This window comes from Culex quinquefasciatus, chromosome 1, assembly GCF_015732765.1.
Source record: "Culex quinquefasciatus strain JHB chromosome 1, VPISU_Cqui_1.0_pri_paternal, whole genome shotgun sequence".
NCBI classification, from domain to species: Eukaryota; Metazoa; Arthropoda; class Insecta; order Diptera; family Culicidae; genus Culex; species Culex quinquefasciatus.
This window is the reverse complement of record NC_051861.1, coordinates 103,091,473-103,115,354: the sequence shown is the minus strand read 5'-3', so window position 1 is coordinate 103,115,354 and position 23,882 is coordinate 103,091,473. Positions and strand designations below refer to the sequence as shown.

At 34.7% G+C, this 23,882-nt stretch overlaps 2 protein-coding genes across 2 annotated transcripts in view; one reads left to right on the top strand and one right to left on the bottom strand.

The window, feature by feature from the left end:
• Window positions 1-23,882, bottom strand: part of LOC6049099 — a 180,763-nt gene that overhangs the window by 123,377 nt on the left and 33,504 nt on the right. The gene's annotated exons all lie outside the window — the stretch shown is intronic.
• On the top strand, window positions 16,837-17,781 carry LOC119770898. The gene is made up of 2 exons (XM_038266467.1): window positions 16,837-17,601; window positions 17,665-17,781. Exons 1-2 carry the CDS (start codon window positions 16,837-16,839, stop codon window positions 17,779-17,781), a joined length of 882 nt encoding a protein of 293 aa, XP_038122395.1.

Here is a 23,882-nt window from a genome sequence, read left to right as displayed (position 1 = left end):
ATAAATTTTGTTTGAGAATTGATGCTTTGTGTTTTATTTTCTCTTACAGATCTACTAACGGGCATTTTCTGGACATTCGGCTTCTAGAATTTTGTTTACTTTGACCAATCAGCTGCAAAAATGGATTGTGCTGCAATCATATGCTCTCTGGATGGATTGGATGAGGATTAACAAGGTATGTACGAGAATTATTATTTCAAAGTGAACCTATCACTTCAGTTTAGAAATTCTTTCAAACATTTCAATGTTTGTTTAGCAAAGTTCAGTTTTTCATTTTGTTATTTATGCTGATTTTGAATACACATTATTGACTTTTGACAGATTGATATAAAATTCTGAAAATAAATTATTTATTGATAAGGATTGCATATATTTTTTTGATTCTTTCCTCTAAAGACCATATTTTTGTTTATTTTTTTTTTTGTTTGGGAATTTTATAAATTTAAATGTTTGTATAAGACCGAGCCACGTTGCCCAGTTGTAACGCTTCCGCCTTGACAATATTTACAAATTTCTACACTTTCAAATAGGTTTGCTAGAATTTCAGGAAAATTTTCAGCGGCCAATGCAAATAAATTAGTGCATTATTGATTTGTTTAGTTCAATTGAACAGATTTTCGAAGCTTTTTCTTTGACTTGGCTTTACAAAAAGTTTGATTTGTTTTAATATTGTTAGTAGTATGCAATTTTGGATGTAATTTTTTGTTGCCCCCTGATTTTCGGGCAAACTTCGAAGGGAGGAGTGACAAAAACTTTAAATAAAATTTTTACCAGCCTTACTTATTCACACTAAACTTTGAATTAATTCGAATTATACGGCAAATGATACAGTCATTCCACATATTCGGAACACTTTTGTGATAATTTGTCAAAAGCATGCCAAATGCATCTTTTCTGTATTTTTAGGACCTTTATTTGGACATTCTTTTGCTATTTCATTAATATAAGCAGTACTTTTAAAACAAAAACTGCATTTCGAGACTATTTTATTCAGAGCAGCAAATCGCTGCTTCCAAATTGCCTGTTCCATAATTGTGGGATGTTATTGTGCCTCCCACAATTGTGGAACACCTGAATTTAACTGATATTTTCACAAAAAAGTTAGCAGACCATTCATAAAACATTACTAAGCATGAGTTTTACTGGTTTCCGAATGTGAAGTCATTATTTTTATAAAAATATGTACCCCTGGAGCGATAAAAAGATTGTTTACATCGTTAGAAAAAGTGTTCCGAATTTGTAGATTTCAAGGGTCGAAGTTTTTCTTCAAAACTTGATATAAAACGATAAAATTTGCAGTTGTTCGATACAGCATTCGAAAGATCGCAAAACAGCTGTCAAATGAAGGTAAAAGCGAATCATTATGTTCAATTATCGATTTTCTATGATTTTTTGAATATTGGTCGATCTGTAAACTGTTCCTAATATGAGGGATGACTGTATACAAATATTAAAAAAAAAATTAAGATTGTCATTATGTTTAGTCTTGCAGCAGATTGTTTGCTATAGTTTTTTAATTTCAGGCTTATTTAATGAAAATAAATTTTACTAGAAAATCACATCACATTATATTGTTTTATTAAAATACAATTGAAAAACAGTCTATATGAAACTTATATCTTCTTACTGTGTATTACGCTTTCTAAAGCAACAAAATTATTACAGAAAAAAAATATCTGGAAACATCACAACTTGTTATGATACTTTTATGTTTTTGTATGATATTTTTCGCCCCATATTTTTCCAGGAAAAAAATGAACTGGTCGGGATAATTTTATGTTTATGGATGATATTTTTCCGCACCATAGCATGATAATTTGAAGTTTCCAACACGAACTTAAGTTGATAATTTTTTGATATGCGTAGAGTAAATTATGTTCGCGTTTATGTTTGATTAACTCTTAACTGGAAGTCAACAGGTACTTGACATGTTTGTGTTTTTGCGAACATGACAAGTTTGCAGGAAGATGTAACTTTCTGCCCGGGCGCATCTTAGGATGAACTTAAAAATATCATGGACTGTTTTTGTGAACATGGCATGATTTTTGTTTGTTCCAAAAACTAAAAAATTGGCCCCAGAAATTCATGATACTTTTTATGTTTCTAGACAGTGTATCACCAAATGTTTTATTTTCGTTTCTATTTGATATTTTTGGACTTAGCAGAATTTCGAAAATTTATTTATTTGGGACTTTGAAAAAAATTCGACCCGTCTATCATGAGATGATATTTTGATGTTTGATCAAGTTTTCGCTGGACTTAGAAAAATTTCGAAAGCCAAATTATTTTGGGACTTAGAAAAAAAATCGACCTCTCCATCATGAGATGATATTTTCTAGTTTTATCTTGTTTTCGCTGGACTTAGCAAAATTTCGAATGTCCAATTATTTTGGGACTTAGAAAAAAAACCAACCTGTCAATCATGAGATGAAACAATTATTTTCCATCATGTTTTCGTTGGACTTAGCAAAATTTTCACTCCTCCGCAAAATGCCACTTTTGTTAATGGAAATTTTTAGTGAGTTTTTTTTCACTTTAATTTACTTTAAATACAGTATGTAAAAAAAGTATTTACACCCCTTGGGCACTATGCACATTTTGTGATGAAACATGTAAAAAATTTAAAGTTTGACAGGAACCTAGTACTACGTTTTGTTCAGAAACTCATGCCACACATTTTGCTACAAAAGCTCATGAAAGATGATTTCTATAAAGTTATATAACAAATACTATTACGAAAATAAAAGGTGCAAAAAAGTTTGTACACCTTTCGAAAATTAACATAAATAATGTTATTTGTTGACAAATCACCATAAATCCAGTCTCCCAACTCCAAATAGGCATCCTTGACTGATTAAAAAAATAATTTGGATTGAATATAAAGTTTACTAACTACTTAGTATAAAAGTTTATATAACTCTGGAAATTCTATATAAAACTTATCTAAACTTAATTTTGCAAACTATTAATTCAACTAAATGTCAATATATTACCATAGAATTGCTAAATAAACATTTTGGAGTGGGTATAACACCGTTTTGAGGGTTTTTGTATCGATAGAATAGATTTTTCGTTGGAATTTCGTACCAACCCGGAATTACGTCGTAGGAAAATCCGCCGGCATCCGAACCGGTCCACGATTCACAAGTCAACCTATGTGGAATCGGAAAGGGCATAAAATTTCCGATCTTTTGATACCCATACATCTAGGTTTTCTTTAAAACCTACGTTTTTAAATACCTGGGCAAAAAGTAAGTTTGATCCACGAGAACAAAAGTTACGAAATTCCATACATTTTTGGCAGGTTGCTCAAACGAAACCATAACAACGTTTTTGCTTAGGTATTTAAAAACGTGGGTTTTATAGAAAACCTGGATGTATGGGTATCAAAAGATCGGAAATTTTATGCCCTTTCTGATGCCACATAGGTTGACTTGTGAATTGAGGACCGGTTCAGATGCCGGCGGATTTTCCTACGACGTAATTCCGGGTTTACGAAAAATCTATTCTATCGATACAAATATCCCCAAAACGGTGTTATACTCACTCCAAAATGTTTATTTAGCAATTCTATGGTAATATATTGACATTTATTTGAATTAAAAGTTTGCAAAATTAAGTTAAGATAAGTTTTATATAGAATTTCCAGAGTTATATAAACTTTTATACTAAGTAGTTAGTAAACTTTATATTCAATCCAAATTATTTTTTAATCAGTCAAGGATGCCTATTTGGAGTTGGGAGACTGGATTTATGGTGATTTGTCTACAAATAACATTATTTATGTTAATTTTTCGAAAGGTGTACAAACTTTTTTTGCACCTTTTTTATTTTCGTAATAGTATTTGTTATATAACTTTTTATAGAAATCATCTTTTCATGAGCTTTTTGTAGCAAAATGTTTGGCATGAGTTTCTGAACAAAACGTAGTACTAGGTTCCTGTCAAACTTTAAATTTTTTACATGTTTCATCACAAAATGTGCATAGTGCTCAAGGGGTGTAAATACTTTTTTTACATACTGTACACTAGTTAAACTAATCACATTAAAAAGTATTTTAACGCACATAAAATTTCATCGCAAAGCACAAAAATGAGCCCACGCGCTCGCTCTCTCTCTCTTCTCTCTTCTTTCGTTCACTGCTCGCACGCAACGCGCGAGACATGTCGTGACAGGAATCGGCAATCGGCAGACAGACAGCTTTTGCGTTCGTGGCGGGCTGGTTTGTTTACGTTTTCGCGCAGTAGTTTTCCGCGGATAAATTGTAATCCGCGAATCGCCGCGGGTTGTGAGTACGTTCTATGGCCGAGGGAGTGTGTGTTCGTTCGTTCCGTGGCGTTCGGGAGCCGCGATATATTGTGGTTAAGTGATTGCTTCTGTTTTGGCTGCTGGGGGCGAAGAAAAAGTTCTGCTCAGTGTTGGCGGATGCAAGGAATGTTCAGGCCAAGCAGCTGCCCCAGAAGAGGAATCCTCTTGCCCTTAATGTCACTTGGCCTCCTTCCTCCTCCTCCTCCTCCTGCAGGTGCTGTCTTGACACGGATCAACGCCGGAACGATTTCGGTGGATTTGACAGGACACGGGAGTTCTCGGTGAAGGAAAACACCGCTGGTTAAGTTTGTTTTGGTTTTGGTGTCGCGTGATTGGAATCCTGATTTGTGGGGGAACATTGTTTTCGCGAATTCGCGATTGTGTGCGTGTGTGTTTGTTTACGTTTGACGTATTCTTGGTGAACGGGTGATTACAACTGGATGAAACTTTCTTGGTGTTTCCGGAGGGGGTGAGCGAGAGAAAAACTGACAAATCCGCGTTGGTGCTGGCTGCGGCCTGCGATTGTTCATGTGACTGTGCTTTGGGGTTTGTTTACGTTTTTAATTGATTATTGTGAGTGTGTGGCAGGGGCAGGGACGTGACAATGTGACATTGCTTCTATCCTTTAAGGGGTGTCCGTGACAGAAGGAAGAACCTTTCTCTGGTTATTTCGGAGGAGGTAATCTATTGGGCGACTCGCGAGCAGTTTCCCGGTGAAGGTGGAGAGTGGAGTCTATCTGAATCGATGGTACATGCTGCTTCTAAATACTTAGTAGGAAGAAGTATTTCAACGATTTTTTGACTCAGATAAGTATTATTTGCTTTCCTTTTCTATTTTTTTTATAATATCATGTTGGATTATTTGATAAAAAAACCCTGGACATTCTGTTTGAGAATTGATACTTTGTGTTTTGTTTTCTTCAACAGGACCACAACCTGGACATGTTTCGGGACATTCAGCATCTGGCATTTTGTTTAATTAGACAAATTAGCTGCGATGCAATCATGCTTTGGTTGGATGGATTGGAAGAGGATTAACCAGGTATGTACGAAAAATATTATTTTAAGGTGAACCTATCACTGTTCGAACTTCATTTTGTAAATTTTGCGAATATATTTTTTTCAAATCAAATCAATGTAGTCATGAATTTTATATTAATTGAATTTTCACCAAGATATATTGATCACAGATGGCTTCGAAAATCTTTTTCTGGGAAGTCACTAAAATATTTTGTGCGAATTATTGTTTAAATATTTTTTTAAAGACGTTCTCGTGAAGAGATTTTTTTTATTTAACGTTGTTGCCGTATTATATTGGTATAGTAGTTGTCCTAAGCTGAGATGAGGAGTACCTTTAAAAACTTAATTCAAAGAAAGATTTTGGTTTTGAGCGAATAATTCAACTGAAGAAAGAACATCATCTTTCTTCAATATTTGATTTGCTTTTATTATTTCAGTGTTTTAAAGAATTTGGGCATGAATCGTTTTTAAGTTTATAAATTGATTTTTTTAGAAGTAGTTTATGTTAAAGTCAATGTAACTTTTTCCAACAAAAAGTTTTTTATATTACATTGAAAAACTGATGATTTATGTAACTTGCAATATCAAATAAAGTGAAATTTTATTTAAATATTTAATGAACCTCTTTAATTATTTTTTTACATTTAAAAATATTGTTGACTTTCAGTACATTATTTTAATAACAGATTGATTGAAAGTTATTAACAAAAACCTTCAAAAAATAGATATGACTGGTGTCCCATAAAAAATACACATTGTTACTGAGTTTGGCATGGCAAAAACTCAATACATAAATCGATTCAATTTAAATATCAATGTTAATAATTAATTCAATTTATACGCAATGTTTTTTCACAGTACGCTTTCACTGTGCGTGCACGCTCTCTCTCTCTTTTCGCTTTTCTCCCACTTGCTGCTTACACTCGCACACACGGCGAAATGTCAAAACAGGAATCAAAACAAACCGGTGCTGTGGTTTTTTGTTTCGTAAATCGGGAAAAAGTGCATTTTTGGTGCATTATGTGTCGATAGTCGTATGTATTTGTGTTTGTTTATGTGTAGTGAGTGAGGGGGAAAGTGGAGGTTGTCGTTTTACCGCTGAAAATAACGAGAATCTTGTGTGTTTTTGCGTCACCATTTTGGTGCATTAGAAGAAGGAAAACTAAGTAGATTCACCACCGCCAGAGTTGGCCACCGATGGAAACTGAGGCTTCAATTCGGTGCGGAGTGAACCCGGCAGGCTGTGCTGTTTTTGTTTATGTGTATTATGTCGGTAATTGCGTGTGTATTAGTTTGTTTATGTGGGGGATGTGGTTTGCAAAAGAATTTGGAGGAGGTTTTTTCGCGATCGACTTTTGCACCTGTCACAGAAGAAGTCAGAAGAGGAATCCTCGTTGCCGGTATGGCCACCATCATTCAGCTTTACGGAAGCTCTACAATCTCCAGATTCTTCCTGTGGCAGACGGTGCTGGTTTTGCCTGTTGACAGATGCATCTCACGGAAGAGGAGCTTTGCAGTCGCAAGGTATTATTTATTTATCACAGCCCCCAATGTTTTTGTTCTGCTGCAGCTTGTCCCCTCCGTCAAAAGCCCGGTTCAAATATTTTTTTTATTTTCAGCCTCTGAAGGAGGACGAGGCAAAACGGTGCAATCTAATAAGCAGCTGCGTTTTGTAACTGTCTCCAGCGGGGCGGGTCCTACCTATTTAGCAGCACCATCTTCCACCGGAAGATTTTGGGGCCTCCATCGTTCCGGTAGCCATCATTTGCATTGGACAAATCCGGTCATTTCGACAACGGAATTCTCGTTTTTATTCAAATAAGTATTGTTTGCTTTCATTTTGTAGAAATTACATTTAATAATTATTGTAAAGGCGGAGTATCTTTACAAAAATGATTTACACTTTCATTTTAGAATTGATACTTTGTGTTCTCTTCTCTTTCACAGGACAGCAATTTCTGGACAACCATCATCATATCATAGTATTCATCATAGGGAATTGATTGGATGGATTTAGAGATCATTTACAAGGTATGTTAAAAAATATTGTTATGTGAACATATCACTTTTTATCAATTGGATATTCAATACATGTCAATTCCCGTTTTTTTAAAGATAATGGGTCTTAATTGAAAACATTCATGGTGTTAATTTTTGAGATATTAACTTAAAACTACTATTTAGAAAAACTTCTTGCAAATTGTAATTCTCGCTTACTTTTTAAAAAGGTCCTATGTTAATAGGAAATCCATGGCGCATTGGTGGTTTTGAAAAAGTAATCTAGAATTATTTATTGGCAAAAATAAAAAGGAAACTAAAAATATGCAATTTAGCATTTCACACCAGCTGTATGATTAACGCTTTTTTCATTCGTATTCAGTCATACTTTCGTTTTGCAAAATCATCTTCAATCATACCATAAACCCATGCTTATTAATGTTAACCCCAAATCAAACAAAACAATCAATTTTATGTAAATAAGTTAGACTCTAGTACATCTATACATTTTCTGAAACACCAATATATCACTTGTTTTCATAGTTCTTTTATGTATTCAGATGACAGTTTTTGACATAATAAAAAACTTCTTCTGACTATTTTTTTGTAAACAGTGCATTGGGCTTACACCCTTACCAAAAATAATGATTTTCTGAGTTCAATATCCCACTTTTCATACGATTTTTTGAGTCCAGGTACTACAACCATAAAAATGGTTAATCGTATGGAAAGTGCGATATTGAACTCAGAAAATCATGATTTTTGGTAAGGGTGTACTCAGTTCAGATAGCGCGATGCACTTTTACTTAAAAAATAAGCCCTTATAAGTTTTCTTTCGAAAAATACCATCTGAAAATAAAAATGTATCATGGGAAGTTGCGAATTATGGATTTGTAAGATTTCTTCACAAATAACTACTTTTCATGATACAAAATGTTTCTGGATGATACTTTTACGAACAGTTTTTTTCAGGCAAAAACCTGAACCTTTCTTGATTTTTTTATGTTTCTGGATGATATTTTTTCGCACCAATTTTTTCAGGAAAAAGCAGAATTGGCCATGATTATTTCATGTTCCTGGATGATATTTTTCGGTACCATGACATGATATTTTAAAGTTCCAAATGTCAACTTGGTTTGATATTTTTTTGATGTTTCGTAGAGTAACTCATGTTACATTTTATGTTTCTACATCTCTTAAGTCAAGCGTTCTGGAAACATGTCATCTTCATGTTTTTGGCAACATGACAAGTTTACCGTAAGATGTAATTTTCTGATCGGGCCCGGGCAGAAAGTCGCATCATGGGACGAACAAAAAAATAACTTGAGTTGTTTTTGATATCATGGCATGTTTGATATTTGTTCCAAAAACTCTTAAAATGCGCGCCGAAATCTATGTTCCTTTCTATGTTTGTAGACCTTTTATCATCAGTTGTTAAATTTTCATTTTCTCATGATATTACCGGACTTAGAAAAAAATCGAAAACCGAATTATTTTGGGACTTAGAAAAAAAATTGACCTCTTTATCATGAGATGATGTTATTTTGTTTTATCTTGTTTTTGCTGGACTTAGCAGAATTTCGAAAGCCAATTTATTTTGGGACTTAGAAAAAATTTCGACCTCTTCATCATGAGATGATATTTTCTAGTTTTATCTTGTTTTTGTTGGACTTAGTAAAATTTTCACTCCTTGACAAAATTTCACTTTTCCTACACTTAGAATATTTTTTAAAACCCTGGATTATGAGATGATTTATAAAGTTAATTTTTTCAAGCGGGACTTAGCTAAAATGACAGTTTTGTTAGTGGATATTTTTATTGATTTTTTTTTTCACTTTAATTTACTTTAAATGCACTAGTTAAACTAGTCACATTAAAAAGTATTTTACCGCATATAAAATTTCATCGCAAAGCGCAAAAACGAGCCCACGCGCTCGCTCACTCTCTCTTTTTTCTCTTCTTTCGTTCACTGCTCGCACGCAACGCGCGCGACATGTCGTGACAGGAATCGGCAATCGGCAGACAGACAGCTTTTGCGTTCGTGGCGGGTTGGTTTGTGTACGTTTTCGCGCAGTAGTTTTTGGCGGATAAATTGTAATCCGCGAATCGCCGCGGGTTGTGAGTACGTTCTATGGCCGAGGGAGTGTGTGTTCGTTCGTTCCGTGGCATTTGGGAGCCGTGATATGTTGTGGTTAAGTGATTGTTTGTGTTTTTGTGGCGGGGGGCTGCTGTGGATTAACGAGGAAAGGATTTTGGCGGATTCGCCAGGACAAGGGACAAGGGTTTGTTTACGTTTTTGGTGCATTAGTTTTCACTGATTAACAACAGCCCGCGAATCGCCGCGGGTTGTAAGTACGTATTTTGGCCGTGGGAATGTGCGTTCGTTGGTGTCGTTTTATGTGAGAGTTGCGAAATGTTGTAATTTATGTGAAAGTTGATGTTTCTGTGGCTCTGTGGAGAAGTTATGTTAGCGAAATCCTCCTGCTTACATGCGGCAGGTCATTGTTCCTCCTCCTCCTCCTCCTGCCGGTGCTGTTAAGACGTGGATCAACGCCGGAATGATTTTGGCGAATTTGACAGTTTTCGGTGGAGGAAAACAGCAGTGTCGATTTGTTTTGGTTTTTATCGTCGCGTCATCAGAATCGCGATTTGTGGGAAACCGTATTTGATCCGTGTGCTTTCGCGAGTGTGCGTGTGATTGTTTACGTTTCTGCGTTCATGGTGGTGATTGGGGACTGGACGTGAAACTGTGACATTGTTTCTATCGTTTTGGAGTGTCAGCGATAGAAGGATGAACCTTCCTTTGGTGATTCCGGAGGAGGTGGCTCGAAAGCAGTTTCACGGAGGAAGATGAGTCCACCTGAAACCCGACAAATATTTTTCGACGATTTTTAAAACTCAGATGAGTATTGCTTATTTTCTTTTTCTTTGTTTACTATTGAATTTTTAATTATTCCATAAATTTTGTTTGAGAATTGATGCTTTGTGTTTTATTTTCTCTTACAGATCTACCAAAGGGCATTTTCTGGACATTCGGCTTCTAGTATTTTGTTTAGTTTGACCAATCAGCTGCAAAAATGGATTGTGCTGCAATCATATGCTCTCTGGATGCATTTGAAGAGGATTAACAAGGTATGTACGAGAATTATTATTTCAAAGTGAACCTATCACTTCAGTTTAGAAATTCTTTCAAACATTTCAATGTTTGTTTAGCAAAGTTTAGTTTTTCATTCTGTTATTTATGCTGATTTTGAATACACATTATTGACTTTTGACAGATTGATATAAAATTCTTAAAATAAATTATTTATTGAAAAGGATTGCATATATTTTTTAGTTTCTTTCCTCTAAAGACCATATTTTTGTTTATTTTTTGTTGTTTGGGAATTTTATAAATTTAAATGTTTGTATAAGACCGAGCCACGTAGCCCAGTTGTAACGCTTCCGCCTTGACAATATTTACAAATTTCTACACTTTCAAATAGGTTTGCTAGAATTTCAGGAAAATTTTCAGCGGCCAATGCAAATAAATAAGTGCATTATTGATTTGTTTAGTTCAATTGTACATATTTTCGAAGCTTTTTCTTTGACTTGGCTTTACAAAAAGTTTGATTTGTTTTAATATTGTTAGTAGTATGCAATTTTGGATGTAATTTCTTATTGCCCCTGATATTTCGGGCCAACTTTGAAGGGGAGTGACTAAAACTTTAAATGTAATTTGTACCAGCCTTACTTATTCACACTAAACTTTGAATTAATTCGAATTATACGGCAAATGATACAGTCATCCCACATATTCGGAACACCCACAAATTCGGAACACTTTTGTGATAATTTGTCAAAAGCATGCCAAATGCATCTTTTCTGTGTACCCTACTATTTTTAGGACCTTTATTTGGACATTCTTTTGCTATTTCATTAATATAAGTAGTACTTTTAAAACAAAAAACTGCATTTCGAGACTATTTTATTCAGAGCAGCAAATCGCTGCTTCCAAATTGCCTGTTCCATAATTGTGGGATGTTATTGTGCCTCCCACAATTGTGGAACACCTGAATTTAACTGATATTTTCACAAAAAAAAGTTAGCAGACCATTCATAAAACATTACTAAGCATGAGTTTTACTGGTTTCAGAATGTGAAGTCATTATTTTTATAAAAATATGTACCCCTGGAGCGATAAAAAAGATTGTTTACATCGTTAGAAAAAAGTGTTCCGAATTTGTAGATTTCAAGGGTCGAAGTTTTTCTTCAAAAACTTGATATAAAACGATTAAATTTGCAGTTGTTCGATACAGCATTCGAAAGATCGCAAAAACAGCTTTCAAATGAAGGTTCAGTTATCGATTTTCTATGATTTTTTGAATATTGGCCGATCTGTGAACTGTTCCTAATTGAGGGATGACTGTATACAAATATTTTTAAAAATTTAGATTGTCATTATGTTAAGTCTTCCAGCAGATTGTTTGCTATAGTTTTTAATTTTAGGCTTATTCAATAAAAATAAATTTTACTAGAAAATCACATTATATCATTAAATTTATTTGTTTTATTAAAATACAATTGAAAAACAGTCTATATGAAACTTATATCTTCTTACTGTGTATTACGCTTTCTAAAGCAACCAAATTATTACAGAAAAAAAATATCTGGAAACATCACAACTTGTTATGATACGTTTATGTTTTTGTATGATATTTTTCGCCCCATATCTTTCCAGGAAAAAAATGAACTGGTCGGGATAATTTTATGTTTATGGATGATATTTTTCCGCACCATAGCATGATAATTTGAAGTTTCCAACACGAACTTAAGTTGATAATTTTTTGATATGCGTAGAGTAAATTATGTTCGCGTTTATGTTTGATTAACTCTTAACTGGAAGTTAACATGTACTTGACATGTTTGTGTTTTTGCGAACATGACAAGTTTTCAGGAAGATGTAACTTTCTGCCCGGGGATTGTTATTGTAATAACAGACTAATAACATTTTACGTTATTTTTCGAACAAATCTTTGTTATTATTTTTAGTTATTTTAACAACTAATCCGATTATCCCAATAACGTTTGGAGTTATTCTTCCATAACAAAAAATGTTATTCTCAAGTTGTTTTTGCTGTCAATCAATATCAGACCAATAACATTTTTGTTATGATAACATAAACTGTTATTCAATTCTTATGCAAAAATGGATTTTTCAAGATTATTCCATAACACTTTCTGTTATTTTAACAGTATTTGTTATTGAAATGGCATGAATTTAGTTATTACCGTCCGTTCGGGTATGGATAAGGACTACACTGAAAAAATTATACACCGTAGACAAAAATTTGGTGAAGTTCAATTTCGCTTTTTGTCACTAAAACTTGATTTGCAAAAAAATGCTTTTTTATTTTTATTTTTTGATATGTTTTAGAGGGTATCAAATGCCGACTTTTCAGAAATTTCCAGAACGGACAAAAAATCTTTTACCGAGTTATGAATTTTGAAATCAATACCGACTTTTTTTTTCAAAAAATCGAAATATTGGTGACAAAAAATTTTCAACCTAATTTTTTAACGTGAAATCCAATTTTTAATCGAAAAGTAAAGTGTTTCAAAAAAAGTAAAAGAGTTTCAGCCGGATTACGTCCTAAAAAAGAGCGGCCAGCCCTACTGCGTTGTGTTTACCACAGAGAGGATTCTGAGAACGGATCACATTTACCAAAATCTATAGAGGAGGAAGGATGCGTGGACATACCGTACCAAACGCTCCAGATGTGTGCTATGTAAGGTTATGTTTAGTGTAAAATATTGTTTTGTTATATCAATTATCATAATTTTAACATTTTTATTATAACCAACGGAATCGGTCACTGATAGAATGTTGAACTTATTTTGAACTAATATTTGAAAGCTTTCAATATAGGCCCAAAGATGGTTTGATTATTTATCGTAAAAAAAATACAACTTTATCAGTACAAATATCAATATTTTTTTATGCAAATCATTTAGTAGGGTTATCGCAACTTTTGGCCTTTTTTCTGATCTATTGGAAAGTTTCGCATTTTTGAAAATTTTGGAATCCAAACTAACATTTCAAAAGGGCCAAATAATCAATATCAAATTTATAAGAAAATTTACCAATTATTATTTTTGTTAAATTTTTTTTAAGAGTAATTCAATGTCAACAAAGGGAATCGGTTGTACCCGACCCTCTCCAATTTCAATGAAACTTTGTAGACATGTTACCCTAGGTATATATAAGCCATTTTTGTGTATATGGAGCCAGTTACACTCGATAATGACATTTGAGAAGGACGTAAGTGTTTTAAATATTTTTGTGTTTCGTAATTTAAATATTGCTGTAGCTCGAAGCCGTTGCATCGTATCAAAAAGTGGTCAAAGACAAACTTGTAGGAAATTTGACGGGTTTTCCGGAAAAAAATACACTGAAAGAAAAAAACGCTCCACATTTATGAGATTTATTGATTTTTAAGTTAAAAAGTCAAATTTGAAGGTAAGCCCACGATTTTTTTCGTTCAAATTTTTTGTGAAAATAGCCTAAGATGTTACCAAAAGACTCACGAAAAATGCAGGATGGAGCAACTCACCTAAAAAAAATACAAAAATCATTCACTGGAACTTTTTTTTTCTTAAGTACACGAGAGTCGATTCTCCAGACAATTTTACATAAAAGTCTCCATATTGACCATTGTCCTAAGTCCAATCCTTGGGAAAATACAGCGGGTTTAAAAAAAATGTTGAAAAAAATAGGTTTTTTGATGGTTTTTGGCAATTTCTATGTGACAGACTTGATTCTTCTGTCACGAAAATATTTTTACCAGAAAGCTCGTCCAATTTCTCATAAGTTTGTCTTTGACCACATTTCAATTGGATGTATGGTCTAACAGATATATTTTTCTTCTTGAAATGCAAATAAGACAAGTCAAAACTCAATCAAATATCAATAAAGGAAGTTGAAAAGGGTTTACTCATTTTGGTTTTATCATGATTCGATTTGAAGGGTTTACAAAAACCGAGGCTGTAGTTTTTTTTTCTTGCTGAAATTTTGATTTTGAATAACACTGATCGCAAAAATGTCCCAATCGACTCCCCTCCCACTAACATTTACATATTTAGGGCTTAAGATGGGAAATTATTATTTTTTATCTAAAATTATCATTTAGTTATTTATGATTTCAGTACCAATCAGTTTTTTTCGGTTTTTATAATTAATTTTATGGGTAAATTCATTGATGGAAAAATGTCATGTCAGTTATTTTAAAAGAGAGATTGTTTATTTTGATCCTTATTCACTTGAATGTTTCATTTGGATAGTATTTTTTGAATGTATTTTTTTTATTAAATTCCGGCGGCCAAAATGGCGGTGATGAAAAACTTAAAATGCATTTTTTAGTTTAGTAACCATCAACCTTTTAAATTTTGCTAAAATGGAGTCTCAGATCTCGATTTGATGTTAAAAGTTAAAAAAATAAAAAAATACATTTTTTTGTTTGTGTTTCGAAGTCCCAAAACAACTGCTTCAGATAATCGAGTCTGGACTGTATTTAACATTGAAAAGAAAATTTGCAACTTTTTATCCATTTACACTTCAACTTTTGATATTTTAGATATCATTTTAGTGGAATATTTTTCAACAATACGATGCCACTGAATGAAGTTTTAATAACTTTAGTAATTATTTTTTATGTCTCTCAACATAGCAAAAGAATTTAAATAGGTATTCAAACTAGTACAAATTTTATTAAATGTTGTTGTCCATCGACCTTTCACGTCATATTTTCAAAATACTGAAAAAATAAATTTATTCTACCGTCAACATTTTTAAAATTTCAGTGAATTCATAAACACTTATATTTTTCTTATGTTCTACTTATTCCAGACATGTGGTTCAAAAATAGATTTTTTAAAGTATCAATTTAATGCTTTACCAAATTTCTATTTTTTCTATTATGTTTTTTTCTCTTTTATGATTTTTTGAATTTGTAGGTCAGTGTAACCAACTCCAATCACTCTACTGTATCGTGAAGGTTCTTTGAAAACAATTTTTGAAAGCAAATCACTTGATTAGCTAGTAACAGACGAACATATTCTTTAAAAATAAAAAAAAACACCGCCTGGCATTCCACGAAAAAGTGTAAAAATAAAAAAAAAATGTGTTAATTTATAGTTTTTTTATTAATTATTAAAGATACCTTATGGCAAATAAAAATATAGCTAAGTCGGTGCAAAAAATCTAAACTAAAAAGATTCATACAACAATGGATAACATTCCCAAAACTAACAAGAATGAAGTTGCGGAAGCAGAAATTTTGTTTATGTAAATATGTTTTATGGTTAGTTACCGACAACAACAAAATAGAATTTAATTTGGCTAACAACGTTGAAATGTTTATAAATTGCGATGTGATGAATTGTTTTATTAAAATACATTTTCTTAAATTCTCAAATTTATTTTTCCAACAAGGCAAATCACTTAGTACGATAAGTCAGTAAAAAAAAAGACCCAAATGAAATCAAAACAATGTGAAATCTCCCATTTAAAAATTACCAATAAAACTCGTTGTTGTAATTCAAAATACCAACATCATCCTCAGCCATGTCAAAACAAACCATAGCCAGCAGAATTCTTCGGAAACATTCCATGTCGTTCCAGCTGGTGGAAACATTGTAACCCTTGCATCGGAAACCGGCTTCCAGTGCAAACAACCATACATTGAGTGCATCAGCTTCACTGAAACATGCAAGTTAATGATTCCAAAAATTTTATAAAATCGTAAAAGAGTCGAAATAATTTGGCTTGATTTTCAATTAGTTTGCGTCAGGCTCTCGACGCAATAAGACGTGTGCATCGGAGCTCTTCTGCGCGCTTTGGGTTATCGCGTGTGTCGGCCATCTGCACCACTTGCTGGTGCAGATTTCGCGTGTTTAAGCGTCAGTTTTCAACTGACGACCGGTTTTAATTTGCGATCCGGATTACATCCGAACTCGCAACAATGGCTCAAGTGAGATCGCGTGAAAACACCTTCAAGGTGGACCTTTCGAACTTTCCGAAACGACCGTCCATTGAGGAACTGCAGAAGTTTGTGCTAGTGAAACTAGGACTGGCCGTTGGCCAAGTGAAAAGGTTCCAGGTGAATCATGCGCAGAATTGCGTACATGTGAAGTGTAGTGAGCTGAAGGTGGCGCAAGACACCGTTGCTATGCACAATGGCAAACACGTGATGGAGATCAACAAGACCAAGGTCACGGTGCGCTTGGTGATGGAGGACGGGGGAGTGGAGGTAAAGATCCATGACCTCTCTGAAAACGTCACGAACGACGACATTGTTGCGTTCCTGCGCCATTTTGGCGACGTGCTCAGCATTCGCGAGGTGTCATGGGGAGAGGGCTCTCCGTGGCATGTCATCAGGCATCCGGGTGGCGAAGATGATCCTTCGCCGCCATATTAAATCGTTCGCAACGATTCTAGGAGAGAGCACACTAATCTCCTTCAGAGGGCAGCCGATGACCTGTAGGCACTGCACGCTTACCCAACACATTGGTATGTCGTGCGTGGAGAACAAAAAACTTCTCGGTCAAAAAGCCGATCTCAGCGCCCGCCTGAAAAGTGCGAGCGGATCAACCTCAACTAGCTACGCTAGTGTGCTGAACGGTGTTGCCCCTGACACCAACACATTGCTGCCAGAGTTCAGTGGCACCATCCTCGGTCCGGTCATCCCGCAACGACCGATAAGATCCGAGAGCACGGGCACGGCACCCAACGCCCCTCAGAGCGGAGCGGCAACGAGCGCTACCGGACACTCAGCTGATGGATCGCTTAACATCAGCGGAGACGGTACATCGTCTGTTCACACAAGCGGCTCGACGGACGTTGCCGAACACTCAGCTGGCTCTGAAGCTAGCGGAGGCGGCACGTCGTCCGAGGTTTCGAACACCCTCGCAAGCGAGACAGAGGTCTCAGCTGGATCAGTTGCGACCGCCATCGAAGGTGGTGCGTTGATCGATCGCCCTAACGAGTCTGAGCTCGCCAGCACAAGCGACATGTTACTCATTCCACTCCCCCCTGCTGCACCTGCTGCTGAAGGAGACAACAAAGAAACCGAAGAAATGGAGACCGAAAGCCCGTCTGCTGCCGACGATGCTGCAGAACTCAACACTCCGCACCCGAAGCTGCCGTGTGAGGAACTCAACACTCCGCACACGAAGCTGCCGTGTGAGGAAGAGGACGCAGAAATGCCGGCCGTGTCGGACCTCGCTAGCTGTGAGTCGGTGAGTCCTTTCGAATTCCCTGCACCTATCCCTGTCCCTATCCCTCATCCTGACCTCAAGAAGACGCACTCGTTGAGTTCCATCTCTGGAACTGAGAGCGATGGAAGTACGCGCTCTAGTGAGTTCACTGCGGTGAAGAAGAAGCGACGACCGGGTCGTCCAAAAAAGTCAAAAGTTTAGTCACCTAGCACCCTGCGGCTCCCACTGCAATGAATCTGTCTTGCTCCTATAACATCGCCACCATAAATATTAATGCCATTTCGAACGACAACAAGATCCAATCCCTGAAAACCTTTATTCGCTCAACTGACCTTGACATTATACTGCTTCAAGAAGTTGAAAACCCAAACCTAGCTCTCCCAGGGTTCAACGTTTTAACGAACGTGGACGACAGTAGGAGAGGAACAGCAATAGCTTTGAAATCGCACATCCATTTCTCGAACGTTCGACGCAGCCTCGACACGCGTATCATTGCCGTTACCCTGCGAAGCATGGTGACCATTTGCAACGTATACGCCCCCTCCGGGACCGTGAACGCCGCATCCCGTGAACGCCTGTTCAACAATACGCTTCCCCTTTTCCTCCAAAACTGCTCAGACCACTGCATTCTTGGCGGTGACTTCAACTGCGTGATTGCTTCGAAGGACGCAACTGGTACCAGCAACCACAGCTTGGCGCTTAAGGACCCAAGGTAGGCCGGGAAGTTGTGTTGTTCTTCTTCCGTGCTACATTTTTGAACATGTTGCGCAACATTTTGATTGACGTAATGATGTTACGAATACATAAACAGCACATTCACATTTCCCATGCTTTTAGCTAAAATTGTTTCCTACAATGATTGAAAACAATTTTCATTATACAAAAATGCTTATTACATTTGTTACTAATTATCAATACAATCAGTAAGATAATGAGATCAAAATTTGAATACTTTTTTTTCAAATAATTTCACCAGACATTTTCAAAAACAGCCCGTACTTTATTACTCGACATTTAGGTTATTTGGTTTGAGTTCAGTTTATTGGTAACTAATTATAAATTCTCAATATTCTACTAATGCCATATTGGCCATCATTACAGATTACCAATAATCAGATAAACCAAATTGATTCGATTCTGCAAAGTGAAATTCTGACAACGATTTCGAGTTCGGTGGTGTAGTGGTAAGCGTGGTTGCTTCTCACCCAGATAGCCTGGGTTTGATCCTAGTCGGCTCAGTTGCATTTTTCGAGAAGAGATTTGTCTGATCACGCCTTCCGTCAGATGGGGAGTAAATGTAGGTCGCGGCCTAACCCAGGGGTCCAGGTTTAGAAGTCGTTTGGATCGACTCACAGATTCAAGCCTTCGGACACCCAGTTTCAGTAGGAATCTTGCAAAAAGAATTCTAAGACCATGCTGTAGAGCGAACAATTTATTTATTTATTTGATATTTTTGAAATAATTTTGGAAGTCTGCATCATGGCCAGCCAGAAAAGGCACTTGTATAGGGGTAATTTTTCGTCAACTCACACGAAATCGGAAAAGTTGAATCGACCCCTCTTCGATTTGCGTGAAACTTTGATCTAAGGGATAATTTTTGTTCCTGATCACGAATAAGAGCTACATTTTTCGATATCTCGTGGCGGAGGGACCCCTTAGGACAAAGTTTGTGAGTTGGCGGAGAATTATCCATAAGGAAATTTTGGATAAAGTAATTTCTTGATGATTTAAACATGGAAAAAATCAAATGAAAATAAATGTGATGAGAATGTTTCACATAAAGAGGGTAAAAAAGCAAAATAAATGCGTTACGTAATAAAAGAACGCTCCCTAATCAACTGATAAACTAATGAACTAATTCAGTTTCTTTTTAGTTGATTTTTTAATTTCTAGTGTAGGATATCGTGAACAAGCGTTCATGAAAATGGGAACCACGAACAAAGTGTTCAAATTTCACGGCACGTTTTTCAAAATCGTACCATGTGATTTGAACACTTTGTTCGAGGTTCCCATTTTCATGAACGCTTTTTCACGATTTTGGGAACTCAGTAGTAAATGTTCGCATATCGATAAATATTTGAAATCAAATAAAAACTAACGTTGATTAATATGCAAGATCGCAATTCGGTAAACGGTTGCAATAAAACAAGCAAATACAAATAACTACATTCAAATTACGACGGTTTGACAACATTTTTTGTCACTTAAATTTACACTTTTTAGTTTGACACTCTTTTTAACTGAAAAAAGTATGGTTTGATAATAATGGTGAGTTCCGTGTAAAAAGTGACAGTTCGTTACTTTTTAGTTTTATTTGACTTAGTCCAAAAAAACATTCTAAAAAGTGTCAAACAAAATAGTGACCAACCACCGGAGGTATACTATCATGCTCGCTTGATACAACACAAATACTATCATACGCTGCGCAGCACAGCAGCGACAGCACGCTTGTTGATGCCACAAAGAGATTCATAGGGTAATTGTTATATAAGTGAACTATGTAGAGTTGATTTATTTTATTTCAACAAGAAGATATATTTACAAAATATTTGTTATTGTTGGGAAAGTAATTGTAAAATATTAGGCTAAAATTTGTATAGCAAAAAATCTCGAAATATATTGTTCAATATCTTGTATTATATGATTTTACAACTAGCATAATGTAAAATTGTTTTTGTTTATTCCAGCAAATTTTAAAGCCCATTAAATGAAAAACAAACTCTTAGAAAATGAATGTTTGTTATATGAGAAACATAAGTAACATTACCCTATCGCTCTCGGCGTGGATCCTTGCTATAGTTTGTTTGTGCTGCTGCGTGCATCAAAACACACACAACAATGTGTTTTGTTGCACAAACCAACACGAACTTTGAGCGATTAGTGCGCTGACCACGGGGACGCGCTGTCTTGTTTTTGCATGCTCATTTTCATTTCTTTTGTGCCGCTGTTTGTGTGCTGGGGTGCTTGGTTATTATATATAGGTGAAGGGATTTTATTAAATGATCATTATATTGCATTATTATATTTATTTGACTATATAACCACACTATATTTTACACTTAACACATCATACAAAACACAAATGAAACTGTAAACAGGAGCGTTTGGTACGGTATGTCCACGCATCCTTCCTCCCCTGTAGGTTCTGTGAAATGTGATCCGTTCTCAGAATCCTCTCTGCGGTAAACACAACGTAGTAGGGCTGGCCGCTTTAATTTTTGCAATACATTTTCGGGTGTTCTCGGATGTACTGCAATTATTAATAATGACAAGAAAAGTGCTTGGGGCGTAATCTAATCACAAGACTTTCCAGCATGCTTTCATCGGACTGGCTGCGTTTGTGTTAGATTAGATTAGATTAGATTAGACAAACCAACACGAACTTTGAGCATACGCGCATGCTACAAAATGCTGGGTGATTTGAAAACATTGACTTATATTATTGTTTTAATACATCTAATCGTTATGCTAGGTTTCCAATCATGTAAAAAGATCGCCGTTCAGAGGGTAATGATCGAAAATGCTTGTTTCTTGAGGCTCACAGTGTTGTATGAGGTCCCCTATTATACCAAAAGTTTATGCTCCTCGATAAATTTGAAAGAAAATAATATTGTTTTGTTCATGTGGAGGTAAAATATATTTTCCTGTTTGGCAAAGATCCAAATTAGGGATGGCAAAATAATAATAAGAATTTGAATTTCAAGCCGCGATTTAAAAAATGTAAATCAATGAGATTTGTAAAATGCTCTGTAACTCTGTAATATCTAGGGATTAAAACTTTACTTTAAAAAATCCAAGAAACATGCAACATGCATTTTGCACTTAGTTATTTCACTTATATTCAAAATATGTTGAAATAAGCTAAAACCAAAAAATCAACACAGAAAAATGAATTTTGATTGTTTCCATTTTGTTTTTGTTAATTTTTTTATATTCACAGATTTCAGCTATAACAAATGTATTGTTCTGTTGTTGGCTGAAACATTTTTGGTGGGTTCGGTATGCCCAAAGAATCCATTTTGCATCATTAATTTGCCCATTTTATTTTCCATACAAATTTGGCAGCTCTTCATACAAAAATGATAGCTGAAAGTTCAAAAATCTGTATCTTTTGACGGAATTTTTTTAATCGATTTGGTGTCTTCGGCAAAGTTTTAGGTATGGATAAGGACTACACTGAAAAAATGATGCATGGTAATTTTTTTGCTGATTTTTAGTTTCACTTTTTGTCACTAAAATTTGGGTTGCAAAAAACACTATTTTAATTTTTTTTTCTGATATGTTTTAGAGTACATCAAATGCCAACTTTTCAGAAAATTTCCAGAATGGGCAAAAAATCTTAGACCGAGTTACGAATTTTTGATTATTTGAACTTTTTGATACGACCCTTAGTTGTTGAGATGTTGCCATACAAAATTTAAAAACAGGAAAATTGATGTTTTCTAAGTCTCCCTCTGTTTGAGTGACCCACCATTTTCTAATGTCGACATCTCAGCAACTAATACTCCGATTTTCAATGTTAAAATGTGAAACATTCGTGAAATTTTCCGATCTTTTCGAAAACTAAATTTTCATTTTTTTTCAAATCAAGACTAACATTTCAAAAGGGCGTAATATTGTATGTTTGGCCCTTTTAAAATAATAGTCTTGATTTGAAAAAAAATTAAAACAATATTTTCGAACAGATCGGAAAATTTTACGAATGTTTCACATTTTAACATTGAAAATTGGAGCATTAGTTGCTGAGATATAGACATTAGAAAATTGTGGATTGTTTGGGTGAGACTTAGAAAACATCAATTTTCTTGTTTTTAAATCTTTGTATGGCAATATCTCAGCAACTAAAGATCGTTTCAACAAAGTTCAAAAAAGCAAAATATTGAAAATTTTCTCAGCTCTTCGATTTTTTTTTTCAAAAGTGGGCAAACATGTGCACTAATTTAAAAAAAAGATCTTCAAAAAAATTACATAAAAATTACTATAACATGAAAACGGTGCACTTTATCAAAATTTCACTGGAGTACTTTTTGATTGCAAATTTGATTTTACATCAAAAAAGGGAGTTAAAAATTTTTGCGACCAATATTTCGATTTTTTTTTAAATCAGTATTGATTCAAAAATCCATAACTCGGTCAAAGATTTTTTGCACAACCTGGAAATTTCTGAAAAGTTGGCATTTGATGTCCCCTAAAACGTATTAGAAAATAAAAAAATAAAAAATAGTGTTTTTCTGCAAATCAAGTTTTAGTGACAAAAAGTGAAATTAAAAATCACCATAATTTTTTTTACCGTGTATCATATTTTTTCAGTATAGTCCATATCCATATCTAAAACTTTTCCGAAGACACCAAATCGATCAAAAAATTCCCTCAAAAGATACAGATTTTTGAACTTTCAGCTATCATTTTTGTATGGACAGCTGCCAAATTTGTATGAAAAATAATATGGACAAACTAATGATGCAAAATGGCTTTTTTGGGCATCCGAAAGCACCAAAAAAGTTTCAGCCGGATTAAAAAATACAAAAAAAAATCGAATGACCGTAATCTCAGAGAATTGCTCAATAATTGTTTCTTTTCGAGCAGAAAAGTTAATTTATTAGTTAAGTAGTTGGTTTCATTTAAAAAAAAATGTACAGGGGATTTTAAAAAAGGTGTTCAGATCATTTTCCCTCTTTTTAATCAAATTTGAATAACTTGAAAACTTTAAAAAGCGATGTTCCAAATATTTTTGGCTTAGACTCTTTAAATTTTGAAGCAAATAAATATATTTATATATTACTTTCTTGGTTTCGTGAGCAGCAAAGAATAATATTGTTAATAACTGTTAAAATCATTTAGTTAAAATAATCAAACAAACTTCCAGTTGTTACTTGTATTGTTTTGTCCATACGCTTCAAAATCAGGAAAGTGTAAAACACTCACCAATTTTTATTTTTTTTTTTTGAATCTCATTTCCCTCAAAAAGAGCTTAACATGCCAAATTTAATCCTATAAATATATACCTTCTCTCGAGAAGTTATCAATTGGTCTCACTTGAAAGGTTTCCAAATCACTCAATTTAAAATGATGTCTGGAAGATAGTCAAATACTAAATGGAGTCAAAATGCAACCGACAGGATTCAAACCACACAGCACACAAAAAGAGGACTGCGCCTTAGCCCACACGGCACTATGGGGTATTTCCATATAAGCGAGCGGCCAAAAATATTTTTTTGCTTTTTTGTGACTTTTTTGTGTTGTTTGTACTAAGTATAATGAAAACAAATGAATTTTGATATTTTTCCAAAAAAAAAGTTTAA